General features: G+C 40.8%; 1 protein-coding gene across 2 annotated transcripts in view; it reads left to right on the top strand.

Moving 5' to 3' along the window:
• Pou6f2 (POU class 6 homeobox 2) overlaps positions 1-24,049 on the top strand; it is a 386,522-nt gene that overhangs the window by 144,336 nt on the left and 218,137 nt on the right. For both annotated transcript variants that reach the window (XM_048337791.1, XM_048337792.1), the window contains 2 exons: positions 15,631-15,725; positions 19,267-19,495. In XM_048337791.1, the coding sequence (XP_048193748.1) occupies positions 15,631-15,725; positions 19,267-19,495 (324 nt within the window). The remainder of the gene's footprint in view (positions 1-15,630; positions 15,726-19,266; positions 19,496-24,049) is intronic.

The following is a 24,049-nucleotide window of genomic DNA, read 5'->3' as shown; positions in this document are numbered from 1 at the left end:
CAGGGACAGTGCTCAGGCCCTAAGTCCAAGGTCCACGACTGGCAAAAAAAAAAAAGGTAAATGCTGATACCATCCTAGCCAGGTAGCATATATACATGCATATATACAGATATATATCCATATATACAGATATCTATATCTATATCTATCTATCTATATATGATTTTCATCACCAAGTATATGGCTCTCATCTGATTTTTGTGCCTCCAATGGGGCACTCTTGGGAAAACAGTGCCTTGCTTATAAAAGCAGATACTGCTCTCTCCTCTTCAGTTTCCTTAAGTAAGTGTGTGTGTGAAATCTGAGGCACCCAATAGGTAGAAGCTTTTGTGTTTTCCTTTTTTTTGCCTTTGTTTGCTTACTTCCTCCTCACCTAGCACTTAATAAACAGTAATACAAGAGCTATATTTTCTTTTGAGCCATCCTATGTAACCAGAACAAACAGAGGACACGGGAAAGGTGGAGAAAAGTTAGATATATAAGCAAGAAAAAGTGAGTTATTGATTTTATTGACTGGTCTGTTAACTTCTGACATTGCAATAAAGTCTTATTTATTTGTATACAGAAGACTCAATTACATAGATACATATCATTTTAACAACTGGGTTATTTACAGGAGAATTGCAGCTTCATAAATAATACAGAGCTGGGATTTCTCAAGCTGATATTTATCCATTGTTACCTAAGGAAGTTGTAATGGCCACTGGAGAGGCTGGGCACAAAGTCATTAGGATGGGATCGGAATGGGCTGAGAGACAAAGAGGGTATGGGTAGCCGTGAACAATCCAGGCAAGATTCAGAGTGTAATAACCCCAGGGTAAGCAGGTCTGATTTGTTCTCCCTCCTCCCATATCTTGGCAATTGTTCATGGCCACAACTAGCCTCCACTTCGACTATACACTCTCCAAGCCATTATTAATGGAATACATCTTGGGTGGATCTTTTTTCCCCCCAATATGAAGGATATGCCTCAAAAGAAGTTTTGGAAGAGTAGGGCCAAGTATTCCCTCTAGAAGGGACAACTGAGGGAAATAGGGAATAAAAGCTATACTTCCTGTGAGTTCCTTAGAGCTGTGTTCAGTAGATCTTCTGAGATGATTCATTGTTTCCCACTTGGTTTAGTGTACAGACCTTCCTCTCTAGGCTGTGACACCTGAGAGACTCAGTGACAGTATCTGGTCTCAGTAACTGCTTTCTGAGAATGAGTAAATTCCTTAGACAATAGGTGAAATGTGACAGTGAGAATTTAATACATAAGTTGAAGGAGTGAACAAATGATGAGTGAACAGTTTTCAGAGGAGGGGGACCAGCACTCACAGTTGGTAGTAGGTTGAACTCAAGTCCCTGCTCAAGTCCGATCTCTTAGGATCAGAACACCCTAGCATAGATTTCCTACAGGACAAGGCCTGGAGAACTGCTAGGAAGCTAGATCAGATCACTAGAAGTTGCATGAAAATACACAGAACCGAAGCTGTTCATTGAGCCATCACTTGCTCCTTATGAACCCCAGAGGGCTGTCACTCCTTCCTTGTGGCTTTGTCTAAAAATACATAGTCTATATTTCTAGACTTCATTTGTATGTATCTGGTTACTTAAAACATTCTTTTGGTTGTTTGGTTTGTGTTTGGTGCTGGTACTGGGACTTGAACATAAGGCCTGGGGACTGTGCCTTAGTTTTTTCACTTAAGGCTATTACTTGAGCCATGGCTCCACTTCATCTTTTTGCTACTTAGTTGAGGATAAGAGTCTTACAAACTTTCTTTCCTGAGATAGCTTCTTAAGACTTCTATCCACCCATCACCACACCTTGTAGGCAGATTCCTACATAGGAACAGAGTCCCTTTTAGTTAATTCCCTCTTGACCAAGCATTTTCCTGAAAATTCTACCTCCTACACTAGAAATATAGCTTCTCTCATTCATTTTTTTTTACACTACAGCTCACCCATGACTCTGGATTTGTCAGTGCTAGGTCACCCCCATGTCTGAGCCATGCACAACTGGGGTCATCATCTCCATCCAACCCCCATCCACAGCACCTTTGCAAACACTGGTGGAGCTGTTGTCAGCTTGGCCCCACCCCTGATTCTGCCTTCCTGGCTTCCCTGCACTTCTTGCCTCAGACATGGACATGCTCCTGGCTAAGGTTCTGTGTCTCAGCCCCTTGTCATGTTAGACAGCTGCGTGTGAGCCAGCTCCTGTGACCACCACCCTCCAAAGACAGACTACAAGAAAGCCTGAATACATTGAATCTTTATTATGTGCCAGAAACGGCCATCATGCAATTTGTTTATGTGGATTAGGAAACTTCATCTTCATCCTAAGGAAGGAGGCCCCATTTTCATTTCAGTTTTACAGATGACAAAACAGTGTGAGCAGAGAAAGATTAAGCAGCTTGCTGGAGGTCACACATTGAGTAAGTGCTCAAGAGAAGCAGTCCCAGTTAAGGGCAGGCCTCCTCCTAAACCTCTAACGCTCTTCTAGATCTTTCTCCCATGGGCTGGCCGTTTTCACCCATGGGTGTCCTGGCAGAGGCTGTCTCCTGGTCTGCTCACTCCATCCAAACCCTTACCTTTCCCATGTCCTGACTCATTTGGCTTCCATCTGAGTGGGACAATGGTGGCTTAGGCAAAGTCTAGCTATGTAGCCCACACTGACCTGGAACATCTTGAATATCTCAGACTGATCTCAAAATTGTGATCCTCTTACCTTAGCCTCCCGAGTGCTGGGATTAGAGGTATACACCACAATGCCCAGCTTTAGAGAATGATCTTTATAGACATCTGCTCTGTTAAGACACTTTTTCTCTTCTTTCTTCTTGTTATTGTTCTTGTTTTCCTTATTACTGTGCTTCTTATTCCTCCTCCTTTTCCACTTCCTCCTCTCTCTCCTTTTTCTCTCCCTCTCCTTCTATTTTGGTTATAGTATTGTGTAAATAACTTCCTTGATCTGAGAATCTGATTTTCTAAAGTCTAGATGCATCTGACTCTGCTCCATATACTTTTTCTTGATAAATAAACCATTGATGAAATTCTGGTCTCATTATCCAAGAGTTCTTTACAATATGGCCCTAGTGGTCAGAATTATGTATATTCAGTGCTACTCTCTCTGCATCCTAAACCTGAGAGAGGAAGCTATCAGACAGACCACCAGAAACATACTGAATGCTCTGCTTTGAACACCAGCCAGGCCAAGTTCCTGGCTAGCAAACACTTCTTCCTGGACAAAAACTTTATAGTTACATCATTGTCAACTTCTCCTACCTGACTTAGAGCCCTCAAAATGGAATTTGACCTTTTTCACTAAGAAGGAAAGAAAGCACCCTTGACACATAGACTGATATTCACTGCAAGGCCCTGACCCTTTCTTTCCTGTGGAACAGAGAGGATGTTGCAGAGCACAGGCATCAGCCACAGCCACACTCAGCATGGTGCATCAGGGCAAAGCTAGGGCACTCTGTGATGATGCTAACAGGGCAAAGCTAGGGCACTCTGTGATGATGCGAACAAGAACATCTCCAACTCACAGAATGGCCACAGGGTCATCTAGCCTGGCTTGGAGTGGACATGGGTCTTATAGCAATTACAGCCTCAGCCTTGCTTTGTCTTTCCCAATCATTCTTTTCTAGAAGAATTCTTAAATCTTCCATCAGAAGCCCCCCGCCCCAATCTCCTCCTTAATGAGATGCTTGTGGTACGTGCTCTTTCTCCTTCACTGAATCTACAAACCAAACCTGGATCAACTACACAGTCATCTGTGTCTGCAGTGCATTAATATACATAAACATACAGTCACCAGTTCAAACAAAACCCACAGATTGACACATGATACACCGTACCATTGGGGGTTGAAATTGTCCCCAACATTGCTTAAACGTAGATATATATTCCAGCTTCTCTTCCTCCCTCTTTTTTAAAAGAAGGGAATGGAGGGGAGGGGAAAGGAGGGGAGGGAAGGGAAGGGAAGGGGAAAGGGAAAGCTGGGGATACAGGTCAGTCACTTAGCTTTTCTGAACTTGAGCTCTGATGCCATGGTGTTGATGTGAAGATTAAGTAAGATCATAGTCATGTTACCAGGCTCTCAACTTGGGCCTCTCAGTAATCAAGGCTTTTCCCTGATATAATCATTGCTTCTTCTTCTTCTTCTTCTTCTTCTTCTTCTTCTTCTTCTTCTTCTTCTTCTTCTTCTTCTTCTTCTTCTTCTTCTTCTTCTTCTTCTCCTTCTTCTCCTCCTCCTTCTCCTCCTCCTCCTCCTCCTCCTCCTCCTCCTCCTCCTCCTCCTCCTCCTCCTCCTCCTCCTCCTCCTCCTCCTTCGTCGTCTTCTTCTTCATCGTCATCTTCTCTTCTTTCTTCTAAGTAGAATAACTTACCCAGCTATTGTATTTTAGTCACAAATTTTAACTTACCAAATCTTGAGGGCTTTAAGAGTTTTATGTAATTTTCCCAGTTTATTCTTTTGTTGTTCTTATGTGTCATAGTTTATTGATATGTGGAGGCTACTGGGTGCTGAAAACAGAACTTGCCTCATTCTTCTTAATAAGCACAGACCCACATATTTAATGTGACATCTTAAAGGGAAGAGTGGAATAGTTGGTGTGTGTCTTAGAAAAATGGCATTGGTAGCCTTTCTTCTGTCTTAGTGCAACATCAAATATTCAGTAGTTTTGCACCAACTGTTTTTCACTCTTTCACCATTGTATTTAAGGGTTGGCTCTGTTTCTTATTTAATTCCCAAACTAAAGTCCACAGAAATGTAGACTCAAGTAACCTTTAAGCCGGGTACCAGTGGTTCATGCCTATAATCCTAGCTACTTAGGAGGTTGAGATGTGAGGATCACAATTCAAATCTAGCCTGTCTAGGAAAACTCGTGAGCCTCTAATATTCAGCAAATCAGTGAAAGTTGGAAGTAGAGCTGTGGCTCAAGAGCTAGAGCTCCAGCCTTGGTCATAAAAGGAACAGTACCCAAGCCCTGAGTTCAAACCTAGGACTGGTGCACACATACACACACACACACACACACACACACACACACAGCCCGAGCAGAAAGGTCTAGGAGCATGTATCAAGTGGTAGACTACCTGTCTTAATCTGAAGTCCCTCAGCTCAAACCCCAATAACACCAAAAGACAAAAAAGGAGATTTTTAAAAAAATATTTGGACTTAGAATATCTAAGTTTTATTTACAGCTCAAGTCATACTTTGTGGAATATTTATATAATAAATTCTCTGACATAGACCCCAGAATAAGTTAATAAAACAAATGGAAATTGCTATGCATTTGAGAGCATCATGTAATGAAGTTAAAATAGTAATAAAAATGGTCTGAACAAGTTGTGTGATGCTTTTGTTCTATTTGACTTTAAGTGGAACAAAATCTACAGAACAAGAGGACCACAAAATAATGCTTTGCTGAAAGGATTAAAGAATATGACCTAAGTCTATTAGTGCTATAACACTCTATGAATGCACTCTAGTTAATAGCATCTTTTAGCAATAGATACTTTTTCAATTACAGTGATGCTAAGAAATAAATAGACTGAGGGAGAAAAATGGTCAGAGACATGAATTGGCCTAGTTCTTTGGCAGTTTGGATTTTTATAACCAACTCTCAGGAAGGAAAAGAAGAAAAAGAATCTCACTGACAGAGTGTTGATAGAATATTAATCTGAGTTTTCATAGTTTAGGCCTATTTAATCTTGTTAAAGATGCAGTATTTTGTTTCAGCCTCTCCAAAGAAGGTTTTGTAGATCTTTGATTTGCTCTTAAAGTATTGAACGACTTCCCTTTCCTCCTGAGTAATTTTGTGTTGTCCTGCTGTTATAGAGGCTCCATTACTGTAAGGGGCTGCTAACTAGGTGTGATGCTACAATTTCATGCAATATAATTCCTCTGGGGGTATTTCCTTCCTGTCCTTTTCTGAGTTCCAAATGACCCCACTTTCCCTGATCTGGAGGCGCACGCAAGAGTGATTGCAAATGCTACCCTTTCGGAGTATCTTTGCAGAGATGTAGTTTTATTTCCGCTTTAAGGGATTGAACATTTTCATTCTCCCTTTTTTAAAGTGGCACTCTGACTACTTTTGCAAAGGATGTAGTGTTCTGAGAGCAAATAAGTGCAATGGACAGGACAGACTAATCTTCATGGACCCTCACAAATGGAGAGGTAAAGATATGGCTAGGGAAGAGCAAGTGGGCAGGAAAATTGCCATAATTCACAGCGAGATGTGATTGGGCTAGACCTAGCACCCGTTTTGTTGTGTTATGAAAAGAATAAATATGCTTCCTTTAAGAAGGCCGGTCACTCTTCCTGCTGCGAACTTCTTGGCCGGGTACCCTCCACCCTAGGTCTGAGGAGCATGGCTTGAGAAGTGTCATTGAAAACGTGGACTATTTTCTTTCTCTGCAGCCCTGAACATCTGATTCCTGTGAGATAGGATTTCAGATTTTACTGCTAATATATTGAATAAAAATTAGGAGACTTGGGTACATTTGTAATGAAACTACCACCCAAATTTTAAAAAGAAAAAGAAAAGAAGGGAGGGACAAAGGAAAGGAGGAAGAGGGGGAGGTTATAAACTCCAAGCTAGTGTGGCTTGCAGTTTGCTGTGTTCTGAAACGCCTGCAGGTTTGACTGGTGTGCAGATTCCGATGCAGCAGTGGTTCTAAGACCCAGGTGCTTGGCCCTGGAGGTTTGCCTTTCTACCAAGTCCAGCCAGCATCAGTGTTTCCAGTCTTTGAATATGAAGACTCTAAATGAAGAATGCAGCTATCATTTAGGTTGGCACTGATATTATTTCAAAGAAGATTGCAGCGGAAGGAAAGAAGGAAGGAAGGAAGGAAGGAAGGAAGGAAGGAAGGAAGGAAGGAAGGAAGGAAGGAAGGAAGGAAGGAAGGAAGGAAGGAAGAAAGGAAGGAAGGAAGAAAGGAAGGAAGGAAGGAAGGAAGGAAAGAAGGAAAAAGGAAGGCCACAAGGAACTTGTGTTTCTAGTGGAGTTCCTCCCCCTCCCACCCACCCCACCCCTCACCCACCGTGAACACACACATACTTCACCTTAATTTCCTCACCTTCACTGTCATTTCCTCTCTTCCATCTTCCACTTCTCCAGGCTGGGCCTCTGTGGTGTGTTGGAGCCACATTTTCTTAAATGTGAAAGACAATATCTAATGGTTGTGATTCCAATATCTTGCATTTTGCTGGTTATCTGGAAAAAGAGTCTCTCAGACTTATAAAAAAATTTGCTATTTTATGTTTTTTTTTGTTTTGTTTTTGTTGCCAGTCCTGGGGCATGGACTCAGGGCCTGAGCACTGTCCCTGGCTTCTTTTCGCTCAAGGCTAGTACTCTACCACTTGAGCCACAGCGCCACTTCCGGATTTTTTCTATATATGTGGTGCTGAGGAATTGAACCCAGGGCTTCATGTATATGAGGTGAGCACTTTACCACTAGGCCATATTCCCAGCCCCAAATTTACTATTTTAAAGTGGTTGTACAAAGGAGTTGAAATTCAACAAAGCAGTTTATGAATACAGTATGTCTGCATTAATGTCATCATTCTCACCTACCCCTCCCAACCCACCCTTCCTTTGTTTTTCTTAATTTTGTAGGATAATTCATTGAGTTTTTGACTGCATCTCCCTCTTCCCCCTTTCTTCTCTTCATTCATTGCAGCCTGGGCTGACTGCAAACCATAATTACATGTGTGAGCTACCAGCTTCCAGCTTGGTTTGTGTAACTTTTACATCTAAGAAACTTTGCTTGTGTGGACATACCTTTCCCAGAACATACCCTCTGACATGGGCACCCTGTTGAGAGGTGCATGCTGCCCACTGCCAGGCTCACTCGAGGGCTCCTTGGATCCTGTGTGTGCTCATGGGTGGAGCCTCCATACCCGCTTCCTCCTGGCCCATCCCACTCCATCCAGCACCCTATAAAATCTGGGTCTCATTGTAAGATGAAAAGGCAGGTTTATGAAGAAGGCCGGGGGAGCAGTCAAAAATTCAATGTATATCCTACAAAATCAAAAAAAGTGAGGGGAGGGGGCATTGGGAGGAGTGGTTGAGAATGTGGAAAATGCACTGCATTCCTAAACAGCCTTGTTGAATGGCAACTCCTTTGATACTTAAAGATAGTAAAATATTTAATATTGTAAAAAATAGCAGAAGTTCTTGCTGAGGAACTAAAAAAGTTACTTCTTCTTTCTCAGGGTCACCACCTCAGCCCATCATAGAGGGACACAATCTCATGACTGCCACCTCCCCACTGGGATACTGGGGACATGGGCCGGGCAGGGGACACAAAGCACACAGCTCTCCCCCGCTTGGGGCAGGATCTTTGAGGAGGACAGTTGGTGTCGAGGGAACCAGGGGCAGGGTGGGCCCAGGGGGCCTCTGGGCCCACCCTGCCCCCCATGAGAGGTTTACATAAAGTCTGCATAAAAGTTTATATAAGCCATTTTCAAGTGCTTTAAAATATGTATCTAGATCATTTCAGCTCACTCTGGTATCTCACTCCATCAGTTTAAGAATCCTAACTCACTACACACTCAGAAGCACCAATGTCTTATACATGTATACACACACACACACACACACACACACACACACACACCACACACACACCTATGCATATATGTCAAGGCCTGGAACTGGCTTATGGGTCTGCCTGGGTGAGACTCCTGATCCTGTGGGGACAGCCACAACCGGGACCCCCCCAACCCCAACGCCATCCATCTGGCACCAGTATGGCAGGGAATTCTGATAAACTATGTTTGATGACTCTCTTTTCATCTTTTTCCAAGAAGAAATATTTACAGAAATCAAAACCTTTATTGGCCAGGATACCACAGAAATCCAGCTCTACTTTTATTAGATGGATATGAAAATAAATGATAAAAAAAAAAAAAAAACCAGGCTGGGGATATGGCCTAGTGGCAAGAGAGCTTGCCTCGTATACATGAGGCCCTGGGTTCGATTCCCCAGCACCACATATACAGAAAACGACCAGAGGTGGCACTGTGGCTCAAGTGGCAGAGTGCTAGCCTTGAGCAAAAGGAAGCCAGGGACAGTGCTCAGGCCCTGAGTCCAAGGCCCAGGACTGGCCAAAAAAAAAAACAAAAAAAAAAACAAAAAACAAACAAACAATTGTTGGAGGAAGACTGAAGGGAGATTTAGTAAATTTTGAAGGAAAAAAGGTCTTCCAAATCTCTGTAGCATACTGATACTCAATCCACATGTAGAGCAGAAACAGTATTTTTTTCTTTTTATAATCTTTAAATAGTTGTACAAAAGAATTGTCCTTTAACAAAGCAGTTTATGAATACAATGCATCTTGATCAGTGTCACCCCTTTCAACATTCACATTCATCCATCCCCTACCCACCTTTCTCTCATTCTTCTTAACTTTCTAGGATATACATTGGATTATTGACTACATTCTCCCCTTCTCCTTTTTGTTTGCCTACTCTTTTCCTCTTGACTCCACCCCATCCCTCTTGAGTACCCATTTCCTGGTGCTGAACTTAGCTAAACTTTGATTTTGCCTTTTTAAGGAGTTACACTATTTGAGGTCTACCACAAGAAATATTATTGTTAAATGCTTTTTGGTAAACAATACAAATATGTCCTTAAAGAAACAAGTCCAAGTAAGGAATGCATAAGGTTCCTTTTATGCTATGTTGAATGATTCGAAATTCTCCTGTAACTTTTCATGTGTACATGCAGACTTAAAGCAAAGATCAGAACTTGGAATAATTGGATTTCTAGACCTGTCCCTCAAAGAATGCTGGGCTTTTCTTCACCAAAGGCCTAATGAGTTCCCTGCTAGAAGGCAACAATCCATTTTCCACACTTCTATTATCAAACATTCTCTATTCTCTATGCCTTAGTGAGTGAAGGTACAAATACCTGACAATGTAATTTGCAAAAATACATAAACCCCACGTGAATAAATGAATGTTTGATTTTGTAAAAGCAACTTGTAGAATCAGACTTACTGCTTTGGAGCATCAAATTTCTATCAAGAGTCTGTATAGTGTTCTATACATGAGCACTGTGTGTCCAGTATCATAAAGAAATCCTGACTGGTAATAAAAAGAGGCAAACAGTGGCAGAGGCTCTGAAAAGATTTTTATAGACACCTCCACTATTTCCTTGGCATTTAGTAATCTTGGAGAAATTGAAAGGAAAGGAAGTTTAATTTAAAGGGGCCTCTGCCCTTCTTAGCTGGGGTTCACCTGGCCAACATGAAATAATAATGCATTCAACTGTCCATCTTATAATAAGCAACCTTTGTATCACCCCCATCATTGGTGAAAACTGCAAACAGGTATAAAATACCAGAGAGAGCTGAGAGATCCCTGTGACCTTCACATGATTATGTTTGTGCTAATGGAAGGAGGACAGAACTCCATACTCAGATGTCTGATTAACCTGATGCATTAAAAATGCATTGATCGTTAGCACAGGATCTTGTGCACTGTACAGTAAGAGGATGGCCGACACTTGGGAGAAAATCCCAGATGAGCAAGTTGGATTTGCAGTTCTGTTCTCTTCTCCCTCTCCTCTGTTTCCAGGTGCTCTCCCACAGGTAGAGGCTTGAGGATCCCAAGTTTACCTTAGAATTAAATATCTTGTATGTGCTCCTTAAAATGACTTATTTTGGAAAATCGACTGTTTTACTTCTGGAGAAACCAATCAGCACTGAGCCTGGCTTGCCTTTACTCATGTAAACATGTTCTACCAACCACAACAACAAAAAAGAATAAAATAATTTGCAAACCAAAATGAAATTGTTCTGAGAGGCACAATGAGTATCAGCAGCAATGAGCTTTCAGAGGCTGAGCTTGACTGAATTAAGGCGAGTAGAGTGTAGACGGCTCCACCGAAGTGTTGGGTTGCCGCCCCTCTTAGCTTTGCTGTCCCCCTTCCCATCCACCCAGAGCAGCCCCATCTTCAAGCAGCTCTGTGAGTTTCAGACGGGCCAGCATGTAGGAATGATGGTATTGAAGGAAAAGGTCCTCTGACAAGCAGTCTATATTTTTCTCTTTTGGGGGGATGGGGAGTGGGTATGGGGGGAAAGTCCTGGGGCTTGAACTCAGGGCCTGGGTAATGCCCCTGAGCTTTTTTTGCTCAAGGCTAGCACTCTGCCACTTGATTTTTGGTTGTTAATTGGAGATAAGAGTCTCATGGGCTTTCCTGCCCAGGTTGGCTTTGAACTGAGATCCTTAAATCTCAGCTTCCTAAGTAGCTAGGCATGAGCCAACACCTGAATCAAACCAGCATTTTAAAAGTCAGCATTCTCCAACATACAGGCCATCCAAGCTCAGCCTTTCAATGTGTTCACCGCTAATGATCCATTCTTTTTTCCTAAGTCTGGCTTCTCTATATTTAGGGAGAATTAATACCAATTGCATGCTATTCTAAGTTCTATTATCATTTAAAACCAGTTTGGGCATTCCTTGAACTACCTGGGAGCAAATATGAACTACAAGACAGCAATATTTGAGAGGCTCTTCCCCCTACTAAGGTGGGAATCAATCAGGTTTACCATGGGAGAATATTTCACATGTCTGGAACCCATGGGAAGGCCATGAGGTCATGCCAGCTGAAGACCTCTGCAATTCATGCAATTCTGTTTTTTCAAAGTCACCAAGCTACATGCCAGTGGCTTATGCCTGTAATCCTTGCCACTCAAGAAGCTGAGATAAGAGGATTGTGGTTAGAAGCCAGCCCAGGCAGGAAAGTCTATGAGACTCTTATTTCTAATAAACTACCAAAACCCCAGAAGTGGAGATGTGGCTCAAGTGGTAGAGTACTATCCTTTAGTACAGAAGCTCAGGGATAATGACCAGACCCTGAGTTCAAGTCATAGAGCAAAATTTAAAAATAAAGAAATAGTCATCAAATGATAGAAGTGAATCTGCACAACCCCAAACCTTGAGATCTTATAGTTGAAGGATCTATTAAGGAAGACAAGGGCAGGCAGGAGAGGAGACTAGACAGTAAATGGTGAACAAATGTTACCAATGCACATTATATTCAAGCATGAAAAGGTCATAATAAAGTGAGGTGTTTGGTAACATTAATATATGCTAATATATCCAAGTTTTGTTTTCCTACATGTGCCCATTGATAGATCTAACCTCAGATTCTCTGCTATTTGTTTATAGAGCAAAGTGTTGCTTCAAATCTATGAAACCTTCAGTAGACTCCATTTATTTATTCTGACCACAGGGCTTCCCTGGCTCTGAGAAGCCCCTGTTGGAGATCTGCCTTCCAACAGACAGATTAGCTGATGGTCCTACAAGGTTAAGTGTGATACATGTGTTTGGGGAAAATTGAGATGTGCATTTAGAAGAAACATTGCTTTTTGATCCAGGCAGGAGAGCATACATAATCTCCTCCAGAGGCTGTGAAAGACTTCATTTTACACATGAAATTGGGTGGAATTGCCCCGTACTGCATTGAATATGGTTTTTGAGAAATAGCTAGCCCCAGAACATGCTGCTAAACACCAGTTAAGGCCTCAGAGCAACAAAGAAAAATGTAAGCAAATGTGATCTGTGCATACTTGCAAAGAACAAATGTACACCCTGTTGACACAGCCTCTATATAGAACCAATCCTAAGGACTACAGAGGCAAAGAGGGCCACACATTCTTGAAGTAGGACACAGAAGGGATTGGCATAGTGTTTACATTTGTAAAAATTAAGATAGATATAAACTGTTTAAAAAGGCTTTCCAGGGCTGGGAATATGGCCTAGTGGCAAAAGTGCTTGCCTCATATACATGAAGCCCTGGGTTCGATTCCCCAGCACCACATGTATAGAAAACGGCCAGAAGTGGCGCTGTGGCTCAAGAGGCAGAGTGCTAACCTTGAACAAAAAGAAGCCAGGGACAGTGCTCAGGCCCTGAGTCCAAGGCCCAGGACTGGAAAAAAATAAAATAAAATAAAATGGCTTTCCAGTAGGAACTGTATTACAGGCTCACACTTGTAATCCTAGCTACTCGGGAGGATGAAATCTGAGGATCGCTGCTTGAAGCCAGCCCAGGAAGTAAAGTCCAAGGGATTTTTACTCCAAATTAGCCCACAGGAAGCCAGAAGTAGAGAAATGGCTCAACTGGAAGAGTACCTTGAAGTAAAATAACTAAATAAGAGTACAAGGCCCCGAGTTTAAACCCTAGTACCAGCACACACACACACACACACACACACACACACACACACACACGCACACACACTAATTATAAAAGGGATTTCCCATTTGCTTCTCGTTGTAAAATTTTCTTTCACAATCTAGTATAAAAGATACATCTCTGACAACATGAGAGAAGCAATCATTTAAAAAAGAAAATAAATTCTGTATTTATGCCATTTTTAAATTAGCCTAACCTGAAAAATTCACCAAAAGCATCGTTTGGGGATTCCATAAGCTTTTTAAAGTACAGAAAGTTCTGCTGAGAATTTTAAGGCAAAATAAGACTTGTAAGATTAAGTAGATACTGTGAGAATTATGTTGCGTAAGGCTTTTCCTAACTTAAAATATTCTGCTTTACAAGTGTAATAACTAAATCACATATAAAAAAAAACCTGAGAAGAAAGGTCTTCTGCATACTATATAGAAATGGCTGGCATCTTTTGATGGGTCATCTTACCCTTGTTATTAAATGACAGCGATCATTAAAATGCCAAATATATTTTGACAGAATTCACTTTATAAAATGTCAGCAAGTCTGTGTTTTTATTAGTTTGCTCCAAATCAATTTAGAAATTTCAATAGAATGCTTGTAAGTATTCCCCAAGCAATGTCCATTCCTGACTTCCTGCACACACAAAAATATTACAAATTAATCAGATCTCCAGATTTCTGCATAATGGCTTTCTACGTTCATTGCTTAATCCTATTATAAAGTACTGTTTTGATTGACACATCACAGTGGAGATAGAAGTCAATTGAATAATATGTAGCAGTCAATTTTATTTGTAGCTTAATGTGCTGAAGTATTTTTTGCACATTTCCATTATTTATAAGCCTGTCCCTTTGGAGACTCTATAGAAGAATTTGTTTTAAATGAGCCAATAATACCTTCTTTAAAATTTATAAGTGTGACAGAATCATATCTATTTTTTTTCCTCTGGTTGTCCATAGCATGCCAGCAAACAGGGTCTGAATTGTCTTCCAGATGCTAGTTACAGGACGAATGCTGGGAAAGAGGGATCTTGTTAAGACCTTGCTTGAGAGGGGTTCACAATCCCCATGAGAAAACCCCAAGAAAACAAAAAAGTATCAGCAAGGCAATCTTCAAAAATGGCTGCCAGTTTTGTTTCCTTCTTTATTCAAGTATTCTTTCTTTTTTGCTTTTAAAAAGTAATTTTATTATTATAAAGGTATTGTCCAGAGGGTTACTGTTTCGTAAGTCAGGTAATAAGTACATTTCTTTTAGGACAATATCACCCCTTCCCTTGCTCTCTCCTAGTTTTTCTTTCTCATCCCTGCCTACAAATTGTATAGTTCATTTTCAAATAGTGTTTACTGAGTACCATTGCTGCATTTATTCACTCTTTGTCCCTCCATTTCTGTTCCCCTCTTACCCCTCCTCAATGAAAGAAAAACAAACAAATCAAGAAAAAAGAAGAAACCTCTTGTTTCCATTTTCTAGAATCCATTTTGATAAATATTATTTTATATGATCAGAGGCACAAAGACATAGCGCCTTTGTGTTCCTCCACTAAAAGTGTCCTCCTTTGGTCTCACTGTGTGTGAATGTCGAGCGTCCTAATTTATCATGTCCTGGTGTATTTTAGATCTAGCTTCTGCATATGAGAGAAAACATGCATTGTTTGTCTCTCTGAACTTGGCTAACCTCACTTGACATGATTTGTTCTAGATCCACCCATTTCCCTCTTCTGATAGATTCTTAACCACTCTTCTCTGTCCTGAAAGAAAAACACATGAACACAGCTGGGACATTTAGAGATCTGCTGTTCTGATAGAGTGGCCTTTTTCCTGTTTGGGTGTGTAGACATCATCCTTGATTGGGACATCAGCTATGTTCAATGTCTAGCAAAATGGCGCTCTTTGGAGTAACTGTGTCTTCCCTCTTAGTTACACCCAAGCAACTTCTTTAGGTTATGGTATAAAGCAGGAAATGCTTTATTTCTTAGGAAAGGGAATTCCAAAGCCTCAGAATGTCTGAATGAGAGAGGATGTAGAGCACAAAGGAGAAGGGGCCAGGGATATTTGTGGATAATGTGGGTAGCTGTGGACATGTCTGAGATCATACTTCACTTTGTGCGGACAACTCAGTTCTGTTGCTTGTGCATGAAGGTTGCAGTTTCTCACATGTAGGTTGCACTCTTGGGTACTGCGCCCTGTGGTAGTACCTAGCCCAAGCCAGTGATGCCAGTGTTTTCCTAACTGCCCTTGCTTCCCACCTCCAGGGTCTTTGACCATCCTGAATGCCTCTTAACACCACTAATGCAGTTGATGAGTGATCTGAGCACTAGAGCTCTTGATAAACCATTGCCATGCCTTTGCCTTGTTCTCTGATGTCTGTGACATTGCAGACCATGGGGTCATGGGCACTTCCCAGGCTGGGCCTTTTACTAAGGGAATCCTTGTCTTTTGAATTCCAGCAGCCAGAGGAAACACATCACTCCCAGACCCGAGCACTGCTGACCATCACCAGGCAAGCCAGACTCACCCTCCTCCATTTCCTGTTGGGTCACAGGTTAGTAAGCTTTAAACTTCTTTTTCCCACAATTGCATTTAGTAGGATTTAACCACCTAAATCACCAAATAAATAATCATGAGTTAAATCTAACGAACTCCAGCAGAGCTATGATAGTGACAAATTTGTATATGGGAAGCTATAGGACTACATTATTTATCAAGTACTACAGAGAAAATATGTGTTTGCAAAACTCTCGCCTCTTCTCAAAGGAAGAGTTGGTTTTAATCATTTGAAAACTTTTTTTTTCTCGCTCTCTCTTAAAACCTACTCTTTTTGTGCTGTTGTCTTCCAGGCAGTTTTCTCAAAAGTAAAACTTTAATGGCTGGAGTGCAGAGAAAATTAAGTTATTTCAACCTTACTATAGGCTTTTTTTTTTTGAAATACAAGATGTGATTTAATATAAAAAAAAGTTAATGCAATTTTAATGCAAGTTCAGCTTATTGGGTTTGACAATACTGTACATCACACATAGCTCCTGCATTAATAAAGAAATACATTCATTATTTTTTAAAGTCCAATTTTTTTGCAGCCTGGCGTGGGTTATTTGGAGATGTAGAACACAATTATAAATAGCTGGGTTTATTTATTTTTTTTAGGCTCTCATCCAATGTGAAGCATTCAGAGTTGATCTTGCTTCTGTGGGAAGAGGTATTTGGGTCTTTCTATCCCTCCTTGTTGTCAGTGTTTTTCTGGGATAGCTCTGTACAGGTGCAGAGCTCGAGTCTAACCTGATGTTCTTATCTCAGTCACCACCCAATGTCCCCATAGCATCATGTCCCATCGCCTGTCTCCATGCCCAGGCTATTCTGTGCCAGTAAACATGAAGCCAGGTAGATGTCTACCAGTAAACCACATCCTGGAGGATCTCTATGCCAATGTCATTCCTGTCTTGTGTGTACGTGTGCATGTGTGCATGCACATGTGCTCTGAGGGCCTCTCCAGATTCTCTCTTGAACTAATTGGAAGGGGAAACAGGGAACAGGTGGCTAAAGAGTGAGCTCAGCTCCTCCCATGTTTCCCCTCATCTTCAAATGGAACACCGTCCCTTTCTCTAAGTCTTCTTGTCTTAGAGAAGGGGTAAGGTGGTGTCTTGAGAGGCCTTGGTTGGACCTCCACACAATGGAAGTGGATCGTTAGTCTGACTGTACTGCGTTGAAGGACAGTTGCACTGTTAGAATTGTTCCTGCTTATTGTGGGCTAAGCTTTGTAGTATGCCCACAGTTAATTACCTTTCCTTTACAACGTCACTGAACAAGGAAGCTGGACTCCCCCTAGCTGAGAGGGCTGCTCGGCTTCCTGGAGAGGAGAGTGGGCCTGGGATGAGGGTTCACATGGCAGCAGCCACAGCACTGCCCCCGGAGGACAGGCCAGACGCCTTGGTCGAATGTCCCTAGTGGTCATCTCTAGCAGTCAAGGGGACCCTTACTATGCCACTCTGGCACAGACTGGGGTCTCGAGCCTCTGGTTGCCTGTCCACACCAATGACTACTGGATCAACTGCAGACACAAACCATCATTTTCGTTATTGTTTTTGTTTTTTATTGGCTTATATCCAAAGGAGGGAGGAGATTTCATTGTTTGATCTCCACCCATGTGTACTCCGTTTTCCATTCCATTTCCCCTTCTGTACCACACATCCTACTAAGCTCCCTTTCTGTAGGAAACAGTGATGGTTTAATAACCTTTTAATTGAGCAGAAAACCCTAGAGCGATAGAAAAAGAAAAGCATTTTATCTTAAAAATCTGAAATTCTTATTTTTACATTCAATTTTAGATCTTGTACAGGGATCCTTTGTACCATTTTAATTATAACTGTGCATTTACTTAATAATTATCCAGTTTCTTTTCTTATCTATTTATAAATCTGTACTATTTTATATGGTAGTTATATAAGATATATTTGTATATAACATATATGTATATGTATATAATATGTGTATATGTATATTACATATAAAATGTATTTGTATAAATATATTATATAATATATTAGTATAATAATATATTAAATACAATAATATATTTATACATAAAATTATAAGTGTATTACATATAAATATAATATGTATAAATATAATATAGTATAATAGTATATAATATATGTATAATACAATATATGTCATGTATATAATATATAATATATATAATATAATATATGCATATCGTGTATATAATATATAATATGTATAATATATCATGTGTATGTAAATATATTATAATATGTGTGGTCTTTATATTATACATATTTTACACACATTCTTACATATTATATAATATATTTATATTATATATTACATTTTAATATGTGTATAATTTTTATATCACAGGCATTTTCTATTTTTCTGAAGAAGCGCCCCAATGATCCACTTTAGTGGCCCAGTAGTAGGTCACTGAGATTGGTACTGCTTTTTTCTATCATTTACATATTTTTAAATGGAGTACATATTTTCATGCATTTATCTATTTTGTTGTTGAATTCTATCTTCAAGTTCTACCCTAGAAGTACACTCTGAGTCAAAGGGGGATGATTATATCACACTCTCAGCACACACTTTCAGATTGCTTCCCTGAAGGATGAGTGTCTTCCAACTGTAGATCCGCGTAACAGTGCCACTGTAGACGTACCAGCATCAAGTAAACCTTTTACCTTGCTTTTTCTCTATTAAGAGCTGAAAATAGCTGGGAATATGGCCTAGTGGTAGAGAGCTTACCTCGTATACATGAAGCCCTGGGCTCAATTCCGCAGCACCACATATATAGAAAAAGCCGCAAGTGGCACTGTGCCTCAAGTGGTAGAGTGCTAGCCTTGAGCAAAAAGAAGCCAGGGACAGTGCTCAGGCCTTGAGTTCAAGCCCCAGGACAACAAAACAAAACAAAGAGCTGAAAATAGTATTTCACTGCTACTTTTGGACCCCTAAATCCCACCCATTTTGATTAATTCTTTCTGGACTAACCGAGAAATCATTTAACAGCTTCAAGTACATGTGTTACAATCAAATTAAAATGTATGAGATTGTAATGGGAAAGTGAAAGGTGTGTGTGTGTGTGTGTGTGTGTGTGTGTGTGTGTGTGTGCGCGCGCGCGCGTGCGCGCGCACGCGCGCCAGTACAGGGACTTGAACTTAGGGCCTCATGCTGGCACTCTACCACTTTACGCTCCCTTTAAGTTTTCTGCTGGTCAATTGAAGATAAGAATCTCACAGACCTCTCTGCCTGGGCTAAATTGGAATTGTGATCCTCAGATCTTAGCCTCCTGAGTAGTTAGTATTACAGGCATGAGTAATCTTAGCTACCGGTGCCCAATTACAAGATACTACTTTTAAAAGTATTTGAACTTCCAAACCAGGTGAAATTTTTCAATGAGATATGCTTTCAAAATACTTTTTTTGTGCTAGGTAAGTCTCTTTTTCTGGGATAGGGCATTTCTCTGTTACTTCTGGAACTTTCCAGTCCTGCCAAGGTGAGGGTTGGGAAAGAAGTGTTGAAAGCCTGTGTCTTGTTCACTGGAAACTGAGAAGGATTCTCTTGTTTTCTTGTAGCCTCTTCTGACGGCCCAGCAGTTAGCCTCTGCTGTGGCCGGCGTGATGCCTGGAGGCCCCCCAGCCCTCAATCAGCCGATCCTCATCCCCTTCAATATGGCGGGACAGCTAGGGGGTCAGCAAGGCCTGGTCCTCACCCTGCCCACAGCAAATCTCACCAACATCCAAGGCCTGGTAGCAGCAGCTGCAGCTGGAGGCATCATGACTTTACCATTGCAAAATCTACAAGGTAACTCGTTGCGTCCATGAGCTGAGTGGCGCTCTAGCCATTCATTGTTCAGGGTTCTCAGGAGTGGATAAGAAAACTGCCCTGAATAGTGGATGTGGTTTAGAGACCTACCACCCTAAACAGAAAAGCTTGTGGAAGATCTTCTCTGTGAATTCTGAGCTTGCTTAAGCCATGGGCTTCATTTGCCCTTATTTCCTCCCATGGATAGTGAAGTCCTTTGTGTTTTCTGGAAGCATTTGGGACTAATCATTGAAAGATACATGGAGCACGTAAATATAAAATTTCTGTGCTAGGATGTGAAGACATGAGTTATAATCTCACAAGTTCTTCCATTTAACCATGCACAGAGAAAGTTTAGTCGTGACCTGTTTGTGAGGGATTTTAAATACAAGGTATTATATAGGATAAATCCTTTCATGAATATTGCTCTCATTAAGTATTTTAGATTTTCATTGTACAATAAATGTATTATTGTGTATTGTTTTTTTTCAAATTTTTATTATCAAACTGATGTACAGAAAGGTTACAGTTTCATATGTTAGGCACTGGATACATTTCTTGTACAGTTTGTTACCTTGTCCCTCATACCCCCCTCCCTCCTCCCCCTTTCCCTTCCCCCCCCCACGGAGGTGTTCAGTTCACTTACACCAAACAGTTTTGCAAGTATTGCTTTTGTAGTTGTTTGTCTTTTTTTACCCTGTGTCTCTCAAATTTGGTATTCCCTTTCAATTTCCTACTTCCAATACCAGTATACACGGTTTCCAATATACTCAGATAAGATTACAGAGATAGTGTAGGTACAACCACAGGAAGGTGATACAAGAAAATCATCAATAATAGAAGCTACAGATACACATAGGACGTTGAAAGTAGTTACAACTGTTTCTATAACATGGAGTTCATTTTACTTAGTTGTGTATTGTTTTGTAATGAGAAAAATATTTCTGTAGTGAGCTTTTTGTGTTAGGCATATAACCAAAACAAAACTATTTATACTCAGAAAGGATAGTTCTCTTGAGATTATGAAGGTTTTGACTGTTCCTTAAAATATTTGGTAACACTGGCTGATGGATTGATTTTTCAGGACTTGTAGAGGAAGAATTACGGTAGAAAAAAATTGTCTGAAAAGAACAGGATTCCTTGTAACTGTGCAAGGGTGTTTATTTGTATCAGTGTTAACAATTTTTATTTTCAAAGTTCAACTTGGTAAGTCATTAGAATAACAATCTAAGAGACTGTTCGTTGGTCACATGTCAGTGCTGTGTATAATTTATTAAGAGCATTAGTCCACAAACTCAGAAATGGACCAGGTAGGAACTGGTGAACTCTGGACCTCTTTTCACCCATTGTTGCTGCTACTTCTTGACTCTCATTTTAATGTTTAAAATAAAGTCTCTCTCAATTGTGCCAAGAAACCTGCCATTCATAAATCATGTATGTTCAGGATACACTAATGCACAAACTTTGCTTGTTTCGAATGTGAGTGCCTTGAAAGTCAGGAACTCAAGATGAAGCAAATAACACAGGAATACACAAGGTGAAAGCAGCGGCTACAAAGTATAGGGAAAGGCTTTTTAATGTAGGTGGATGATGAAATCTTAATGAAGTGGGCATTATCAAAAAGCAGCCTTCCATTTGAAACATTTGTGCTTATGGGAATATTGAATATGATAAATAAACATAAGCACTCAAGGCTCCTTGGTCATGAATTAATACAGCTTGGTTAAAATGGACACTAGAGTGACAATCAAAAACAAAAGTCTTTTGTTATCTTTGTTATGTATGGTTGTGTATTGTTCAGGAGTTTAGTGTCTATTATTTTAAGGGATCAGGGTAGACTTCTTCAATCGAGAGTTTTCTTTTGGTGGGGCATAGTGGTGCACACCTGTAATCCCAACACTTGGGATGTAGAGGCAGGAAAATGATGAGTCTGAGGCCAGCCTGGGCTACACAGTGAGATTCTGTCTCAACAATAAACAAAGATAAACCAGGAAAGGTGGTTTTTTTTTTATTTGTTTTGGGTTTTTCTTGTTAACATCTAATTTATGGGGTAGTTGAGGGTTTGGAATGTGGTTCTTCTTGGCTCCTTGGCTTTCAAAAAATGAATCCCAGGGCTGTGGCCTGAGGAAGTTGAAGCAACCAAACTCTGGTCTGTTGATCTGTTCCTTCTTCTGACTCGGCTTCCTATTAGCCTCATTTTCTGAAGTATGGGAGTCATTGGCCATGCTCCTGTCTGCTGCACAGGAACAAGCACTTCCCACATGGTCTCCATCTTTGACCTTTCAGTGATGTGGAAGGGAGACAATGACATCATCAGAATAAAACACCTCCCAGCTGCAGGTCACCCGGGCATGGGAGAAGGTTTGACATCAGTTCCCAATGCCTTCTCTTTATCGGGATTGTAGAGATTTCCACCTTCCAGTTTCTTTGAGTTTTTCTATCCCTTTCAGGCCATCCTTCTTAATTTCTTCACCACCCAGATTTCACTCGTCTAAGAAATTAACCATTGTGGGTTGCTGGAAAGGGAGAGATTTCCCAGGGCACAAACTAGTCAGTGTCACTACTTGGAAAGTCACAAACAAACCAAATTTCTCAAATTCCTTGAGAAATCCAGAGATAACAAGGATGATCGCCAGGAAGTGTTCTTCCTATCTGCCCAAAGCCAGTGCCTACCACTTGAAGTACAATGCCAGCCACCATCTTCTGATCCACCCCCTAGCAGCAAACACCAGGCTAATTCCCTCACCTTCAGGTGACCTGCTGCTATCTGTGATAATCTGTGGGTCTGCAGCAGTGCATCTTCTCAAGATATATTGCAGGTGCTGGTGGGATTCTGGGTAGGCAGAAAATTGTCTGAGGGTTCTTGGCCTGATTTTAGGCTAAGCCAATCCAAGATGTTGCCAAATCATCTCCTCTCTTAGCAATCATAGAAATAGGCTCTCACAGCCTTAGAAAAAATCCTTATACACATTTATGGGGTCAGCCAATGGGACAGAGGGTCCTTCCCTCACAACCTCCTCCTCTCACTATTCTCTCCACAATGAACTCATTATTTCTCACAGCAACCCCATGTCCAGGCTTTCAGAGTATTAATATGGCTAAAAAGGCTGTTCATCTCTAATAGACACGCGCCTTCCTTAACAATTTTATTAAACAAATTTTACTGGTTAAGTTTGAGAGGGATATACTGAAGTGTAACACATCTAACGTGTAACACACCCAGCCTGAATGAATTTTCTGTACCTGTTTGCCATGCTTACTCCAGGAGAGTTCTTCCTTTTCTTGTTGTGAAGTGTGAAGTTCTGATTCATCAAACCATCTTGACCAACAAGAAAGGTCTCTGGCCATTCTCCAGCCTTTCCATCCAGCTGGTGTCAGCACATTCCTCTATCTCAAATGTTACAAATTTACTAAGAAAAAAGTGGTTACAATACAATCTTTCTGTGTGTGTGTGTGTGTGTGTGTGTGTGTGTGTGCATGTACTAGTATTGGGGCTTGAACTCAGGGCTTCTCGCACTCACTTAGCTATTTTGCTCTAGGCTGGCACTCTACCACTTGAGTCATACCTCCTCTTCTGGCTTTTGCTGATTAATTGTAGATAAGAGTCTCATGGACTTTCTGCGTGTGCTGGCTTTGAACCATGATCCTCAGATGTCAGCCTCCTGAATAGCGAGGATTACAGGTGTTAGCCACCAGCACTCAGCAACATCAGTTTCTTATTAAGTTAAAGTATACGGATAAGTTTTCAAATATTTGCATACTTTCTACTGTGATTCATTTACATCCTCTTCTAAAGAACAAAGGCTGGCTCTCAGAGTCCAGAGGCTGTGATTCACATGTGTATTTTAATGAGCACTCAAACCTTGAACCTGCATAAAGAACAGCTCTCCATACCCCATCAGAAGGGATCCACCTTAGTCTCCTCCACACTTCCAGCATCCACCTCACAGCAACTGCTGGGAAATACAGAATCTTGGGCTCTCTGTACCCCCACTGGATCAAGTCCACAGTTTTGAAAGGTCTCCTGGTGATTTTTCCATGCACAATATGATTTCAGATGTGAAGATCTAGGGAGATTTTGTTTTTCAAAATCATTTGAAAAGGCATTCGCTTCTCTTTTACTAGTTAATCTTAAAAGCAAGACTGTGCTAAAACTACAAAAATAAAATGAATTATTAGTTGATCTAACAAAAGAAAATCCTCTTTAAGGAATTCAAACAAACATGTCAGGTCTTTTGCTTTTCTTTTTTTAAAAGTTTTATTATCAAACTGATATACAGAGAGGTTACAGTTTCATACGTTAGGCATTGGATACATTTCTTGTACTGTTTGTTACCTCGTCCCTAATTCCCCTTCCCCTCTCCCCCTTTCCCTTCCCCCCCCCATGAGTTGTTCAGTTCATTTACACCAAACAGTTTTGCAAGTATTGCTTTTGTAGTTGTTTATCTTTTTTTATCCTGTGTCTCTCGATTTTGGTATTCCCTTTCAATATCCTAGTTCTAATACCAGTATACCCGGTTTCCAATATACTCAGATAAGATACAGAGATAGTGT

The sequence above is a fragment of the Perognathus longimembris genome, chromosome 2, assembly GCF_023159225.1.
Source record: "Perognathus longimembris pacificus isolate PPM17 chromosome 2, ASM2315922v1, whole genome shotgun sequence".
Taxonomy (NCBI): Eukaryota; Metazoa; Chordata; class Mammalia; order Rodentia; family Heteromyidae; genus Perognathus; species Perognathus longimembris.
The sequence above is the reverse complement of the archived record's forward strand: the minus strand, read 5'-3'. Positions and strand labels throughout refer to the sequence as shown.